We start from the raw sequence: 18,182 nt of genomic DNA on the forward strand, positions 1-18,182 counted from the left end.
GATTAATCTGGCAACCTGCACAAACTGGATTGAAGAAGGAGAGAGGCTGGAAGCAGGGAGAGCAGCTAGGAAGTTATTACAGTAAGAGCCAGAGGAGAGGGGAAAGGGGCCTGAATGGGGGTGGGGACGACAGCAGCCGGATGGGGAAGCGGATACATGGAGGAGGAAGTGACAGGGCTGGGGAGAGACCCAAAGTACTCCTGCCAGGGGAGAGAGTTGGAGCAAACAACAGGTTGACGTCCAGCTAGGGAGGCTGGAGAAGAGTGTCTGGCGAGGACAAGGGTGGCAGCGGGAAAGTACTGGCTAAGTTTTCATCTTGTCGGATTTGGGGTGTTGCGAAGGGAGCCCAAAGGATAAGATCCTATGAAGCAGGAAGGCGGATAAAAGGTCAGAGACTAGTTTGGCTTGTTAGTGAAACCCAAGAAAGGGAAACATACTCTGGAAATTCTTACTTGGAAGTAATGCTGATCAAAATGATGGACCAGGGAATTCTAGCCTCACCCCCACCCCCACCCCATCACATACTCATCTCTCTTTGTCCTCCAGGTGTCCCCAGCCTTTGTCTCCCAACTCCCCCACCCTCTGTCAAAGTCTCTGAGAGCACTCACTACAGTGGTCTTGCCCTTCTGTCTCCTTGCCTAAGAGAATTGATATTTGTAAACAAAACGTAAAAGACTGAATAATACTTTAATCAAAGGAAGACATTTCTGACTGTGGGATTTCAGGCATATGGTTTGTGGAGGGAGAGCAGGGGGGTATTTGGGAGCAGGAAAATGGTATGCAGCTGCCACTTCCTGGCATCCTCTCTCCCTACACATTTAAAAGCACAAGGAGGGAAAAGAGGACAGGACTCTCTGGTAAAAAGCTGGGTGATTAAATGCAATCATTACCAAATAGTATTTTCAGAGAGCACTTACATGTATGTTGTTAATGGCTAAAATGAGGCTTTATCTGCACTATACTTATGTAATTGAGAGTGGGCAGTAATGAATACACTTACAACCCGCCCCCATTTCCCCATCCCCACTCCAGAGCCAAGTAAGAGCCACTACCTACCATTAGACTTGAACTCTCAGGGAAAAAAAAAAACTAGAAAAATCACTTTGCCTTGTTTTGTGTCTGCTGGAGCCAGGACTAACTCCAAGCCCTGCTATGGTGATAAAATCAACCTCAGAGAGCCAGTGTAGTATGGCGCAAAAGAACACAGAGTACAAGAGACCTGGGTTCACAATCTCAACTTGGTCACTAATCAGCCCACCTTTCTAAACCTGTTTCCCCATCTGTAAAACGGAAATTGAACCAAATGATTTCCAAGAGTCTTCCAATTATAAGATTCTTTTAGCCCTGTCATCTAAGGTAGGAAGCAGCAAATTTATTTTATTTCAGCCATTCATTGATTCAACAAACATTTATTCTGCCAGGTACTAGGAAAGGCAGTGAGAGAGGCAAACCTGTTTCTTGCCTTCATAGAGCTTATAGTTTAGGGAGGGAGAGAAGACAGATAACTAAACATATGATACCAACAAAGTGCAGTATTACGGCAACGTGCAAAGCCTTAAAGGATCATAAAGAGGAGAATCTAGCCAAGCCTAGGGGGTCATGGAAAGCCTCTTGAATCAGTGGCATTGAAGTTGATGGAGCCCTGCAGAAGGAGTAGCATTTAGCCAGACTCAGATAAGTGGGTAACAGAGAGGGAAGAGAAAGAAGAGCATCTCGAGCAGTGGACATAGCATGTGTGAAGTTATGGAAGTAAGAGAGAGCCTGATGCAAATAAACAACTGGCAGGTGGAGCAGAGAGATGGGGGCGGGAGGGGGGTGGTCGTGGCCCAGACCACGAAGGGCTTGTAAGCCATGTAAAGGAGTTTGAACTTGATCCTGAGAGCAATGGGAAGCCATTCAGTGAATTTTGGCACAGCCACAACAACCATCAGATTTGCAGTTTAGAAAACTCCCTCTGGCTGCGATGTGTGAAGAAAAGATTGAGCATCTTGATTGCCCTTGCGGTTCAGAGAATGAAATGAAATGGTAAGAGGGAGAACCAGAGAAAGAGAGACAGAGTCTACTTAAAAAAAAATTAAAAAAAAAAAAACCACTACACCTATCCTTTCCTCACTCTAAGACCAGAGTTTCTCAAGCTTGAAAGCTGCCAACCTGTGAATTAAATAGAATTCTGGGAAGGTGGACATTGTGTTTTATCTCTTATAGATGAGTAATTTTGACAGGAAGCTAAGTACTTCCCACCCTGCAGCTGTTGTCTCAACATCCCAGTGCTAACACCAGGCAACTACTCTAAGCTTTCAAACTGAAATAAACCCGATAATAAACATATGACTAAGTCGGCAACAAGAACGGGTCCACAGGGAAGAAGAAAGAGAGACAGAGAGAGAGAGTCAGAGAGAAAAACAATATTACGTACTTCTATTGTCATTATCAGGAGTTTTAAATCCTTCAAAGCACAGATGGGCAGAGGAAAACAAAATTGTTATTAAATGTTTTCACTGAGCTAGTCTTCAGAAGATCTGAACTGAATTCCTGAAGCGGCGTGCTGCTAAGCAGCTCCAGGCAAATCTGGAGCCTCAGTTATCTCAACTGTAAAATGAACAGGTTGGACCAGATGTCTCCCGAAAGTTTCCCACAAGTATTGTCAAGTGCAAAGATAATGTCACTGATAACCGGACTGTCCATCTCTATCTGGGCATGGGTGCCTCTCTGTGTCTTTCATCTTCACTTCTCCTAGATAGTAACGTCAGCAGTTTTAAAACTTCTAACACCAAAGATTCTTTTAAGAATGTATGTTGTCATTTTGCATCTCTCCCTCTCCTTGTCTCCTTTGGATTGTCTGTTTCTCTGTGTCTTTCCATCATTCTGTCTCTTCTTCCCCTTTGCAATACTGGTTAAAGCTTTTAATGTGCAAATTTCCTATATGTATTTAACCCCATTCATTATCTCTCCTTCCTACTCCTTCTCTCTCTTCCTCTCTCCGTTACATCAGTCCATTCCCTCTGAGTTCTCACCCACTCGCGTGTCCCATCTCAAATTCCTCCTATTTCTTTGATCTGCTATGACCCCTACAGGCATTGTTTGGTGCTGCCACTGGGGCACTGAACATAAGACACAAACACAAAATGGACATTAGAGGCATGCCTACTGATCTACTAGAAGGCCATAGTTCTGTCTGAAACCATCCCACACAACCCATGGAGCATTTAGTTGCTGCGGGGGGTGGGTGGGGGCTCCTTGCTTCTTTCTCTCTGACGGAGACAGTGAGGGGAGGCTCTAGTGACATCCTATTCCAGAATGGGCTTTGTGGGAGTCCAGCTACCAAATTACCTTCCATTCAATCTGACAAGTATTTATTGAGCACCTACTGTGTGCCTAGCACTCAGCAAGTTCGTCCAGGGACACCTGGGGTCTCCAAACAATATAACCTAATCCTGCCACAGCAGGAACTCAACATTATTGCACAGGCTTTGTTCAGAAGGCTTGGCTGTGCTGAGATTACAGCCTGCAGACTTCATTCAACTCCTTTGGCTTGGAAATGAGGCTGATTTTCAACAAAAGTGGGGAGTTGAATCAGCCTGAGGCTTTAATTCAGGGCCTGTTCTCATTTGAACTTTGGCGTTACCTCGTGTGCATCAAAAGGGTACAATACATTGCTTACCTTCCGCAGAAGGTTCCTCTTGGGGGAGTCTTAGCATTTCCAAGATGTCATTAAAGCCATAATCTGTCACTTTTAGTACAAAACGCCCATCTACCACACAGTTCCGAGACTTCAGCCTCCCATGAGCAAACTCTCTGTGGTGTAAGTACTTCATGCCCTGCAGATGATACAAACAACTTTATTTAGCAACTTATTTAACTATTTTGTGCTTTTAGAGCCACTTTCTGAGATTGTTAATGGCATGAGCTATTATGCTCCAGAATTCAGCCTTTTTCTCTTAGATGCAGGCAAAGCAAAATTTTGACAACAAGAATTATTTCCAGGTCCCTGGAAGCTTTGATGAAGAATTTTGTACCTTGTAGGTATAGAGCATTGTGTGTTATCTGGAGATTTGTTGACATTTCAAACACAGGATAGATAAATATATATATCCAACTATATATATATATATATATATATATATAGTTTCCATTTCAAACACAGGATGGAGATATAGATAGATAGATAGATAGATAGATAGATAGATACACACACATGTATATATCCAACTATATATACATAATTGCCAAGAACTGGAAGATTCTGATTTTCCCCTAAAAGGTCTAGCCCAACTCCCATTCACTACTGGCAAGGATGAAAACTGGTAGAGCCTTTGGGGTGGGTAATTTGGAAACAGCTATCAAAATCGAAAGTATGCATACCCTGGGACTAAGAGATTCTACTTCTCCCCCAAAGAAATGTTTGCATACATGCACAAGGAGAAATATACAAGAATGCTCATTGCAGTTCTGCTTTATATTATGTAATTGGATCTATAATAAATATCTACCAAGAAGGGATGCCCAAATTGTGATACCTCCAAACTATGGAATATTCTGTTAAAAATAATAAGATAGATCTACATGGTCAGATAGGGAACCATATCTAAGCCATCAAGTAAGTGAAAAAGAGTGAGTTGCAGAACTGTGTGACAGCATGTATTTTAAACAACAAAATCTATCTATAATGAATGTAAATACACATAAAATACATTGCAAGGCTAATTAACAAATTGTTAGTGGTGATTAATTTGGGGGGAGGATAGAAAGGAGGATTGAGTAATTGTCAGTATTTTTCCCATATATATTTATATCATTTGATTTTTAATATGAGTGAGTACATTGTTTTTACAATTAGAAATATTTTATTTTATTGTGCATATAAAACATTAAAGTTATATAAATGTGCAAATTTTATTTTTAATTTTTATTTATAATTAAAAATAGGCAATAAAAAAGAAAGCTAAAAGGAAGAAAGCTGGAAGCAAGAAAGCAGAATACTACTGACTTCTGCATCTGCTTGGCAACCTTACATGACATTCAAATGTGTGATCTACCAGGACTTTATCAGATGGACTTAATCATGCACATATAAATACATCCATATTCTAATGCAGTCATCTCAGGACTGTTTACGTTGAGTCCTTTTAAGTATCTGGCTCTATCTTGCAGTGTGACACCCCTTTGTATTTGTATGCTTTACATCTGGCAACCTAGGGATGTTTGTAGTCCCCAGTACTTACAAGCAGAGTCTATAGTGGGTGAGATTTCTCCCAAGCTGTCTAATGCTTGGGTTTCATTCATCGTGGGCCTGAGAGGACTGTCATTTAGAGGTTTCTCCCTTAACTCACAGGACTTTGCTTACAGAGTGAGTGGAAAGAGTATTAGAATATGAATCAGGAGATTCAGATTTTCTTATCAGCTCTACCACTTAACGGCTGGCTGATAAATATTTATTGAATACCAACTATGTGTGGCAGACACTATATAAGAAAAGGTATCTCATTTAGCTTCTCTGAGCCTCTGTAAAAGGAAGCTAATCACACTTCTGTTATGGAAAACTGGAATAAGATAGTGTCTATAAAGCTGCCTTGAAGAGGGTTAGGCCACAATGCAAAGGTCAAGATTGTGATCAGTATATTAGAAGCTCAACCAGTCATTGATTTTCCAGATTGGCCCACTAAAATGAACATAGACACAATTTTCGTATCTCTCCACAGAGTTCATGAACTCCGCTGAAGCTCACCCATGGACCCATCTGTGAACCAACCCCCTTGGCTATTAATAGTCCTTGCCTCCGAGAATAAAGGCGCTGCCCGATGGACCCAGTGGTCTTTTGGCTTTCTGGTCATGCTGAGTTCCGCATCTATACCAATGATATACAAAGATCCATCACCTAGTTCTAGATTGAACCACCTTTTAGAAGGCGAAAGCCAGGAGATGGCTTTCAGCACCGAAGAGCCTGGGGAGGAGCACTTTCCCACATCCAGAGAGCAGAGAAATGGGATGGAAGAAAGGATTGCTTAAGGCAGAAGAGTGCTCAATGGCTATAGGAAGTAAAGACAAATGTGCCCCTCAAAATGGGCATTGAGGACAGAAAACAAATCCTTTCTGTATCAGGACCTTATAATAGATATGGACGAAGGGGCTGTTGAGAAGAGGTGGGGGCAGACACAGGGAAGAAAAGTGGAGGAGTGAGAGGATCACAATGATCCAAAGAAAATAAAACATCCCAAAATATTGAAGTTCTAATCTACAGGGAAAACCCATTTCCTATCTTTCCATTAACCTTGATGAGATCCAACAGGAGCGATGACTTAAACATCCTATCTAGTTTCACATCCTAATTTGTCATTTATGTCTTCCATGCTCCTTCCGGAACAGAATTCTGTCACAATGGCAAACTTCCCTAAGTCGTAGAAGAAGCCCGATAAAGAGTTAATATTCTCAAGACGAAGGTCCTTCATCTGGAAACAGAGGGAGAGAAGAGAGTCACAGCTGTCCTATCTCAATTGGAGCTAAGACCTTTTCCTGATTCTTTAGGGACTCTGAGGAGTAGAGCTCAGTGACCCAGGAAGACTGAAGAGGTTAGTACAGTAGGAGGTAGAGTAGATTGTCTTTCTGTAAATATTCATCTATGCAGAAGCTATTAAAATAAATAACTTACATAAACATCAGGCCAAAGTCTACTAAATTTGCTTCAGAAGAAACATTTAGAATTTTGACATTTTACCTTTGCTTCCATTCATTTTTTTCACTAGTGTGAGAAGCATTTAGTGTGTGCCAACAATGTCCAAGACATTGAACTGAATGCTAGTGATACAGAGATAGACAAAATGAAATCAATATCATAAAGGAGCTCACATTGAAAAAGGGGTGATAGACAAGCTGTATTTCCCTGTGAAATGGATTCTAATGGAAGGGAGAATGGGACACTGGTGGAGCTCAGATGGTAAGAATCTAATTAAGCCTGGGGGACCAGAGAAGGCTTCCCTGAGGAGGTAATGTCTGGACCAACATGAAGGGCAAGTAAGAGTTGACCATGTGGGTGTGACATGGTGGGAGGGGCTTAGACTGAGAGTATGCTATGCTGAAGAAACTGCAACAGGTTTAGGGTGGCTAGAACACAGTGCAAGGGGAAAAAAATATGAGACATGAGACCGAAGAGATAGACAGCAGCGACATCCTATGCGAACATAAGAAGCTTGCTGTGGAATTTTAATTTAATATTATGGGCACTCAATAATTGCTATCTATTATTACTACTGTTTAATGGGGGGTATGAGAGAAAAGAGCTCCATGATCACTTCTAGTTTTCTACTTGGATTCCTGGATAGATTGCGGTGATATACATCAATAAAAGGAATTCGGGGACGGTTTAGTTGTGGATATGTTGGTGTCCCACCCATATCCCCTTTTCCATGCATCCCCTCAGCTTCTGTGAATGTTGGCTGATTACTCACAGTTGCTCTGTTCTGGGGAAAATTGTCCTAGAGCCCAAGCCAAGTGGGATCCATCTTACCTGAAAGGTGGGGGCTCACCCACAGACCTCAGCCAATGATTGACTGACTAAGAATGGTGCAAAAGTTCAACTCCCTAGCCTCAAGGTGGAACTCATGGTATAACTTGTGCTCCAGCATTTCTCCCATAAGATCATAATGAAGCTAGTCTTAAGCTAAGATCACATACTTGCTGAGCTTTTACTTCTGACTTATCCTACATCCCTCACTCCCTTTCTCTTGAGAGCATTCTCTCAATGAGTAATTTGAACAAGAATCTCTGTCTTAGGCTCAGCTTTTAGAGAATCTGACCTAAGACAGTGGGAAAGCAAATTTTGGGTGGTAGGGAAGGCTGATTAATTCAGGTTGAGACATTAAGAATGAGATGCCTGTGAAACATCTTACAAAGATAGTTGGATACTCAGGGTTTGAGGCTCAGGAGAGAAGTGTGTTAAATAGACTTGAGAATTGTAAGAATGTGAACGGTAAGATGAAATTAATAGGAGTGAATGAGATGACCTAAGGAAAGCATAAAGAATAATAAGAAAAAGGGGGAAGTATCAACATTTAAAAGATGGGAAAGGAAAGAACATCCTGCGTGAAGACTTAGAAATGAGGCCAGAGAAATGGAGAAAGGCTTATTTATAACAATATTATGAACACCATGGGAAGAATTTCAGAAAAATAAGATAAATGCCAGAAGGGATTTCAGGAAAATATGATAAATACCAGAGAGGTCAAATAAGATGAAGACAACTATACCTAGATGCATCGTAATCAAAGTCTTAAGTCTGAAAATAAACTTTTATAATCAATCAGAGAATATACAAAAACCTCTTCATGATTAAAAAAAGTAAAAAAGAAAACCAGAAGTCAAAGACACATGTGAAAAAAAAAAACTTGGGTAACATCAGACCCAATTGAAAAACATTAAATGCTTTTTCTCTAGCGTCAAGAGCACTACAAGGATGTCTTCCTTCACTATTTCTACTCAATATTGTATAACAGCATCAAAAACATTGATGAGAAAAATTGAAGAAAACTTAAGTAAATGAAGATCTATCTGTACCACATTAATGGATTGGAAGACTCAATATTGTGTTCTTTATCGTGCAGTGACTTGATGTTGGATCTCAGTTTCCATATCAGGGATTGGACCCAGGCCACAGCAGTGAAAGTGCTAAATCCTAACCACTGGGCTGTCAGGGAACTCCCAATGTTGGTAAAATGTCATTTTCCCTAAATTAATTTATAAATTCATATAACCACCCATGAGAAATTCCAGAATGCTTTATTGAATAGACAAGTTGACTCAAGAACTTATTGAAAATTAAAATGAACTACCCTATCCAAAACAATCTTGAAAAAGAACAATTTGAAGGGAGCTTACCCTACTTAACTACAGAACTTACTCAACAGTTATGATAATCAAGACAGTGTGATATTGGCAGTAGGGTACACTAATGGGTTAGTGAAACAGAGTCCAAAACTATACCCACACATATATTGTCAGTTAATTTTTCACCAAGTTGTAAAGTTAATTAAATAGAGAAAGGAAAGCTCTTATTAAACAATTGTTACTGGAACACTGGATATATCTATGGAAAAAAAATTAACTATGATCACTGTCTCAGTCCATACACACAAAAAAATAATTCAACATGGATCATAATTCTAAATCTAAAATCTTGGATAGGTAAAGATTTCTGGGCCACAAAATAAATTATAAATTGAATTTCCTCAAAATTAAAAGTTTAATTCATCAAAAGACACCATTAAATGAACAAGCCACAGATTGAGAAAAAATATTTGAAAACATATATCTGACCAAAGGCAGTATATATATAAAGATGTCTGCATTTCCATAATTAAAAGACAAAATCCTCAATTTTTTAAATGATCAAAAACGTGAACATACAGTTCACAAAAGAATATATACAAATGAATTATAAAAACATGAAAAGGTGTCAATAAGTTTAGTCATCAAGAAAATGCAACTTAAAACCACAATAACATTTTTACACACTTGAAAGACAAATATCAAAAAGACCAATGTTGCTGAGAATTTAAAGCAACAGAAACATTTGTACATTTCTGACAGGAGTGTAAAATGTTATAACCAATTTGGAGAACTGTTTGGATAGTTCATATAAAGTTACACTTAAATCTACTCTATGACTCAGTCTATTCTTAAGTATTTACCCAAGAGAAGTGAATATGTTCACAAAAATACTTGTACAAAAATGTCTGTAGTTGCCTATGAAAATATATTCAACATACTAATCATCAGAGAAATGCAAATGAAAATTACAATGTGATATTACTTCTCACCCACTAGAGTGGGTACTCTGAATTTAAAAAAAATAAAACAGAAAATAACAACTGTCAGGAAGGATGTGGAGAAATTAGAACACTGTGCACCGTTGACAAGATTGTAAAATGGTGCAATTGCTATGGAAAACAGTATGGAGGTTCCTCAAAAATTAAAAATAGAACTACCATATGATCCAGTAATTCCACTCCTGGATATATAGCCAAAGAATTGAAAGCAGAATCTCAGAAAGATATTTGCACACTCATATTCATGGAAACCCAAAAGACCATCAATAAAGGAATGAATAACATAAAATGGAGTATTATTCAGCCTTTAAAAGGAAAAAAATCCATTCACATGAAATGCAAATCAAAATCACAAGATACTATCACACACCATTAAAATGGCTACTACCAAAACCATAGTCGTTAGAGCTCAGCAGTTAGCGAACCCGACTAACATCCATGGGGACACAGGTTTGATCCATGGCCTCACTCAGTGGATTAAGGATCCGGCATTGCCGTGAGCTGTAGTGTAGGTTGCAGATGCTGCTCGGATCCTACGGTGCTGTGGCTGTGGTGTAGGCTGGTGACTACAGCTCCGATTGGACCCCTGGCCTGAGAACCTCCATATGCCACAAGTGAGGCCCTAAAAAGACAAAAAGACCAAACAAAACAAAACACAGAAAATAATAAATGTTGGCAAAGATGTGGACAAATTGAAACTCTTGTGCACTGTTGGTGGGAATGTAAAATGGTACAGCTGCTGTATAAAACAGTATGGTAGTTCTTCAAAAATTAAAAATAGAATTACTGTATGATCTAGCAATTCCAGTTCTGGGCATATACCCAAAATAATTGGAAGCAAGGTTCTATGGGACATTTGCACATGTTCATAGCAGCATTATTTACAATAGCTAAATCATGCAAGCAAACCAAATATCCATCAATAGGTGAATGGATAAACAAAATGTGATACATATATATAGAACCTTGAGGACATTATGCTAAGTGAAATACACCAGTCACAAAAAGACAAATACTATGTTATTCCAATTATGTAAGGTGTCCAAAGTAGTCAAATTCATGGAAATAGAAATTAGAATGTTGTTTAACCAAGAGTAGGGGGAGGGGGAAAAAGTGGGTTGCTATTTAATGGGTACAGAGTTTTATATTTGCAAGATGAAAAAGTTCTAGGAGTTCCTGCTGTGGCGCAGTGGGTTAAGAATCTGATTGCAGCAACTTGGTTCACTGCAGAGGTGCAAGTTGTATCCTTGGCCTGGCACAGTGGGTTAGAGGATTTGGCATTGCTGCAGCTGTGGCTCAGATTAAATTCCTGGCCCAGGAATTTCCATAGGCTGTGAGGGTGGCCATAAAATTTTTTAAAAAAGTTCTGGAGATGCAGATGTATTTAACACTGCTGAACTGTACATTTAAAAATGTAAGGTTGTATTTTATGTTACGTGTTTTTTCATAATTATACAAATATTTATAGTCACCTATTCATAACACACACAAAAAATAGACTAGCCAAATGTTCATCAAGAAATTTGTAAACAAATTGTGATATATTCATAAAATGAAATACTACTCAGCAATTTTTTAAAATGAACTACTAATACATGCGAACATGTGAATTAATCTTTAAAAGGATGATATTGAGGGAGTTTCCTTCGTGGCTCAGCAGTAGCAAACCCAACTCATATCCATGAGGATGCACGTTGGATCCCTGGCCTTGCTCAGGGGGTTAAGAATCCAGACGTTGCTGTCAGCTGTGGTGTAGGTTGCAGACTCAGCTCAGATCTGGCATTGCTGTGGCTCTGGTGTAGGCTGGCAGCTGCAGCTGCAATTCCACCCCTACCCTGAAAACCTCCATATGCTGTGGGTGCAGCCCTAAAAAGACAAAAAAAAGTAAATAAAAATAAACATACTATGCTGAGAGAAAAAAAGCCAGACACAAAAGGGCTTATGCTCTACCATTCCATTTATACAAAATCCAAGGACAGAAAAAATACTAATTTATGGTGATAGATACCAGAACAATGGTTGCCTCTGGTAAAAGAAGTGACTGAGAAGGAAAACAAAGGAAATTTCTGGGGTAATGGACATACTCTGTACCTTGTTGGGGAAAGTGGTTACACAGATATATGGAATTATTCAAAGTTAATGAACAGACCACCTAATTATACCTAAATAAAAAATGTGTTTTAAAAACAAAGGAGACATTATAGCAAGTGAAATAAGCCAGTCACAAAAAGACAAATACTATATGATTCTACTTTTGTGAGGTATCTAAAGTAGTCAAATTCAGAGAAACAGAAAAAGGGATGGTGGTTACTAAGAGTTGAGGATGAATGGGGAAAAGAAGAGTTTTATTTAATGCGAACAGAGTTTCAGTTTTGCAAGATGAAAAATTGTGATGATCTGTTGCAAAATAATGTGTATGTACTTCATACTACTGAACTGTACACTTAGAGATGGTAATTTTTGTTATTTTTATCATAATTAAACAATTAAAAAACACAATGAGGGGAGTTCCCCTTGTGGCTCAGCAGTAACCAACACAATTAGTACCCATGAGGATACGGATTCAATCCCTGGCCTCACTCAGTGGGTTAAAGGATCTGGCATGGCTGTGGCTGTGGTGTAGGCTGGCAGCTACAGCTCTGATTTGACCCCTAGCCTGGGAACCTCCATATGCCATGGGTTCAGCCCTAAAAAAAAAGACCAAAAAAAAAAAAAAACCCACAATGAGATACCCATGCAAGCCCACCAGAATGACTAAAACCAAAAAAGACTGACAGTATGAAATATTGGTGATGCTGTAAAGGGAGCTCTCATAACTTGCATGCAGGAAATTGAAATAGGAAGGAAATGTTTGGTAGTGTCTTGTAAAGTTAAACTTATACTACACTTTAACATAGAAATTCCACTCCTAAGTACTTACCCAAGAGAAATTAAAATATGTGTTTTAAAAGACTTATAAAAGTAATATTCATATCAGTTTTATTCACAATAGCCAAAATTGGAACTAGTCTAAATATCCATGATCAAGAAAAGAGATAATTACATTGTGCTATATTCATACAATCAGTGACTACTCTGCAATGAAAAGAACAAGCTATTTATACATACAATAACATGAATGAATCAGTCAGTATGCTGTAGGATTCCACTTACATGAGGTTATAGGATAAGCAAAATTAATGCAAGATAGACCCAAAAAACCCAGAACAGTGGTTTCCTTGGCGGGGGCAGGGGTGGGGGGAGGCAATAATATACTAAGAACACAAGGGAACTTTCTTGGAAGAAAGAAATATTTTATATCAGGGATTAGCAATCTTCTGTAAAGTTACATATAATAATATCTTAGGCTTTGCAGATCATGTATAGTTTCTATTGCATAATTTTTGTTTTCTTTTTCTACAACTCTTGAAAATTATTTAAAAATATTCTTAGCTCCCAGGATGTAAAAAACAGGTAAGAGGCCAGATTTGGCCAATGGGCCATAGTTTCCCAACCCTTATTTTTATCATAATAGAAGTATAGTTTATATGGGATATCCCTTCATCAAAATTATGTATCTATGATATGAGCATTTCAGTGCGTGTGGTTGTACCTCAGAAATACAGAACTGCAAAATAATAACAACAATAATAATAACCAAATTAGAGATGTGGAAAGTTGGTGGAGGTATAGATGAAATAATAATGGTAGAATGTGATAATTATTAAAATTGGGTGATGGGCATATGGAGTTTGGTTATATTATTCTGTTTTTTTATGTGATTATTATTTTTCATGATAAAATTTTTTTAAAAAGAAAAGAAAAACTTCCAGGATGTAGCTGAAGCAGTACTTAAAGGGAATTTGCTAGCTTTTAGTGACTATATTATAAATTAAAAAGGGTTCAAATCGACTATTTAGCTTTCCACTCAAAAAACTAGAAAAATGTTTTCGATATCGCTTTGGCTATTCAGGGTCTTCTGTATTTCCATACAAATTTTAAAATACTTTGTTCTAGTTCTGTAAAGAATGTCATTGATAATTTGATAGGGATTGCATTGAATCTGTAGATTGCCTTAGGTAGTATTGTGCTTTTGACTATATTGATTCTTCCAATCCACGAGCATGGTTAGAACATGATGGAAAAATGAAAAAAAAAGAATGTGTATGTATGGGTGGCTGGGTCATTTTGCTGTACAGCAGAAATTAAAGGAACATTGTAAATCAACTATAATTTAAAAATTAAAAAAATAAAACTCAGTAATTAAAAAAGGAAAAACTAGAAAAAGAACAACAAATTAAAAACAAAGTAGAAGTAAGGAAATAATCAGAACACAAATCAATGAAATACAAAGCAGACACACATGGGAGTTCCCATGGTGTCTCAGCGGTAATGAACCCAACTAGTATCCAAGAGGATGTTGGTTCGATCCCTGGCCTCACTCAGCGGGTTAAGGATCTTGCATTGCTGTGGCTGTGGCATAGGCTGGCAGCTGTAGCTCCGATTCCACCTCTAGCCTGGGAACTTCCATATGCCGTAGGTGCGGCCCTAAAAAAAAAGAAAAAAGAAAAAAAAAGCAGACACACAATAGAGAGAAATAAACAAAGCCAAAGGTTGATTTTTGGAAAAGATTAGTAAAATTAATAATCTTCTAGCAAAACTGGTCAAGAAAAACACAAATTATCAGTATCAGAAATGAAAACAGGAGCCAAAATCAGATTGAAAAGCTATTTAAAAGATTGCATGTGGAGTTCCCGTCACTGCTCAGTGGTTAACAAATCTGACTAGCATACATGAGGACACAGGTTGGATCCCTTGCCTCGCTCTGTGGGTTAAGGATCCGCGTTGCCATGAGCTGTGGTGTAGGTCGCAGACACATCTCAGATCCTGCGTTGCTGTGGCTGCGGCTGTGGTGTACACCGGCAGCTGCAGCTCCGATTGGACCCCTAGCCTGGGAACCTCCATACGCTGTGGACACCACCCTAAAAAGCAAAAAACAAAACAAAACAAAACAAAAAGATGGCATGAGTATATTATGTACAACTTTTATCAGTAAGCTTGAAAACATATATGAAATGAACAACTTCTTTTTAAGCCATAACTTACTGAAACAGGCACAAGAAGAAACAGTTTGACTAGTCCAATATCTATTCAAAAAATTGAATATATATTTTAAAATCTACACACACACAAATAGAGATCGATTTAAGCAGAGAACTGACAAGATCAGGTTTGATTTTGATTCTGCCTGCAATGTGAAGAAAAGTTCTGAGAGTGGTAAAAGTGGATGTGCATAGTTAAAAGACAATTGTCAGTGGTTGCCAGGGCTTAGGGGAGAAAGGTGTGAATAGGCAGAGCATAGAAGATTTATAGGGCATTGAAACCATTCTGTAAGTTGCTATAATGGTACATATATGTGCATTTCCCAAAATGCATAGGATGTACTACCCTATGAACCCTAATATAAGCTATGGACTTCGGGTGATAATGATGTGTCAATGTAGATTCATCAATTATTACAAATGTACCACTTTGGTTCAGGATGTTGATAGTGGAGAAGGCTCTGCATGTGTTGGGGCAGAGTGTGTGTGGGAACTCTTTACTTTCTACTCAATTTTGCCATTAACCTAAACTGCTCTAAAAAATAAATTATCTCTTAAAAAAAATGGGGGGAGTTCCCATTGTGGCTCAGTGGGTTAAGAACCCAACTAGTGTCCGTAAGGATACATGTTCAATCCCTGGCCTCACTCAGTGGGTTAAGGATCTGGCTGGGATTGCTGCTGCAAGCTGTGGGGGTAGGCCTCTGATGTAGCTTGGATCTGGCATTGCTGTGGCTATGGCATAGACTGGCAGCTGCAGCTCCAATTCAACCCCTAGCTCAGGAAGTTCCATGTGCCTCAGGTCCAGCTCTAAAGAAGAAAGAAAGAAAGAAAAAGAAAGAAAGAAAGAAAGAAGGAAAAAGAAAGAAAGAGAGAAAGGAAGAAAGAAAGAAAGAAAGAAAGAGGGAAAGGAAGAAAGAAAGAAAGAAAGAAAGAGGGAAAGGAAGGAAGGAAAGAAAGAAAGAAAGAAAGAAAGAAAGAAAGAAAGAAAGAAAGAAAGAAAGAAAGAAAGAAAGAAAGAAAGAAAGAAAGAAAGAAAGAAAGAGAAAGAAAGAGGGAAAGGAAGGAAGGAAGGAAAGAAAGAAAGAAAAAGGCAATTGCAGTAGCTCTAGTGGGTGATGACGATGTCTTGGACTAGGATGGTAATAGTAAAAATAGAAGAGAAGGACATCAGAAGTTTAAGGGAAATGGAGAAGCTTTGAAATATGGGTTGTAGAAAGTGAATTAACCAGTAAAGTACTACAGTGGACTTAAAGGACAATGTTAAGGGACATTTTAAGATCAATTTAACATGAATTTATAGTGGAAACAATATACCTTGTTGCATGACTTTCCGCCATAATACTTGGCTGTTCCAGTACAGACACAAAGAGACTTAAGAGTTAGGATCATGCAGAATATGATTTTGTGTGTCTGACCAAAAAGGCAGAAATAAGAATGTATTCAACTGTGGAATCTAAAGTGGGCATGAAAGAAGATAAAAGAAGGGCTTGTGGGATGGGAGAAAGTAAATGTCAGTAGACTGGAAGACCCAACGTAACATAGATGCACAGTTGAAAGAAGAGAAGACTATAGTGAGGGAGTGTGATGTTTCAATCTATGATTTTGGAAATAAAGCATTTTCAGCAGCAATGCTAGATAATGACAAAGCCCAAGGTAAAATGATAGCAGCGGATGGTCAAAGTGGAATAGTAAAGATGTTTGGAGATTATATGGCAAGGAACTAAGTAGCCAGGTTATTAGATGGTACAGGGAGTATACCACTCAGTTCCAGATGATGGGAAAGAACATGAGACTGGGAGATAGATAAGCCTGATTTTCCTGCATACACTTTTGCAGAAGTTGCAACCCTAAAAGGTGTTGGAAGTCATCAGTCCTTTGGCCTTCTGACTCCAGCTGTTCCTTTTCAGGAACATCCATCTGATTGGTGCAGGGCTCCCTTCTATAGCTAGCTCCCCAAGATGTGCTTTTTTCCAATCTGGCCTCTGGTACTCATTCCCAACATTTTGAGATCATGAAAGCACATAAGTAGGCAAGGCAGTGTTGGACTCACCCTGGTAACATCATCAGATCCACCTCCTGCTTTAGAAAAGTGCTAGAAAGGAATTAGGAAAGTCCTTGCTGCTATGCAGCAGGTTAAGGATCCGGTGTTGCTGCATCTGTGGCGTAGGTCAGAGCTGCAGCTGAGATTCAGTCCCTGGCATGGGAACTTCCATAAGCTATGGTGCAGCCAAAAAAGAAAAAAAGAAAGAAAGAAAGAAGGGAAACAGGGTATTTCACATGGTAAATTCTGGGAAACTGACCTTCACCCTAGGATCGAGTTACTCTCTGCACCTGACATGGCAACACAAGTTAGCAAGGGTACACAAAAAGTTGTCATGAGGATAATGGGAACCAGTTTTTTAACTGCTGGAGAAAAGAGTTACAAATATGGAAAGGGAAAATACAGCATGAACTCTGTGGCATCCAATTACAGTTGGAAGTATTAGTATGAAGTCATGCTTTTAGATACATAGATACCTAGATAATTGAATAAAATTTAAACCACTGATATAAAATATGGATAAATAAATTATAGAGAAGGTGGGGCTCTTTCTTACAACACAATGCCAACAAATAAGCATAGAAAGAATGCTAGAGGTAGAAAATCATCAGTGGATGCTAAAATTAGTAGGTTAAAAATTGGATGAAAAGCAAGATATTGATACAAAGTATCTCTCTACAAATTATGTATTAATTACAATGGGGAAAAATAACAGTAACCCTACAGGGGCAAAATCTGTTAGACCCCACCTAAACCAAGTGATCAAAGGTAGTATCACTAATAATGGGAAAATTAACATTATGCACCTCCTAATACAAGGCACTGAAATGAATACCGCATCACTTCTGTAGCATTCTGGTTGAGGATGCCTAACCTAAATCTAGCCGTGAAGAACATGGGACAAACCCAAATTGAGAGATCGTCTACAAAACAACTCACCTGAATTTAAAAAAAAAAAAAATCAAGGAATTCCCGTCGTGGCGCAGTGGAAACGAATCCGACTAGGAACCATGAGCATGCAGGTTCGATCCCTGGCCTCGCTCAGTGGGTTAAGGATTCGGCGTTGCCGTGAGCTGTGGTGTAGGTCGCAGATGTGGCTCAGATCTGGTGTTGCTGTGGCTGTGGCATGGGCCAGCAGCTGCAGCTCCGATTTTGACCCCTAGCCTGGGAACCTCCATATGTCGCATGTGCAGCCCTAAAAACCAAAAAAAAAAAAAAAAAAAAAAAAATCAAGATGAAGAA

At 38.9% G+C, this 18,182-nt stretch overlaps 1 protein-coding gene across 1 annotated transcript in view; it reads right to left on the reverse strand.

Moving 5' to 3' along the window:
- The window catches only part of GUCY2F (guanylate cyclase 2F, retinal), a 95,540-nt gene that overhangs the window by 29,818 nt on the left and 47,540 nt on the right, over positions 1–18,182 (reverse strand). Inside the window, 3 exon segments of the mRNA XM_021079862.1 lie at positions 3,662–3,818; positions 6,269–6,334; positions 6,336–6,446. Of these exon segments, the coding sequence (XP_020935521.1) occupies positions 3,662–3,818; positions 6,269–6,334; positions 6,336–6,446 (334 nt within the window).

The sequence above is a fragment of the Sus scrofa genome, chromosome X (genome assembly GCF_000003025.6).
Source record: "Sus scrofa isolate TJ Tabasco breed Duroc chromosome X, Sscrofa11.1, whole genome shotgun sequence".
Lineage (NCBI taxonomy): Eukaryota > Metazoa > Chordata > Mammalia > Artiodactyla > Suidae > Sus > Sus scrofa.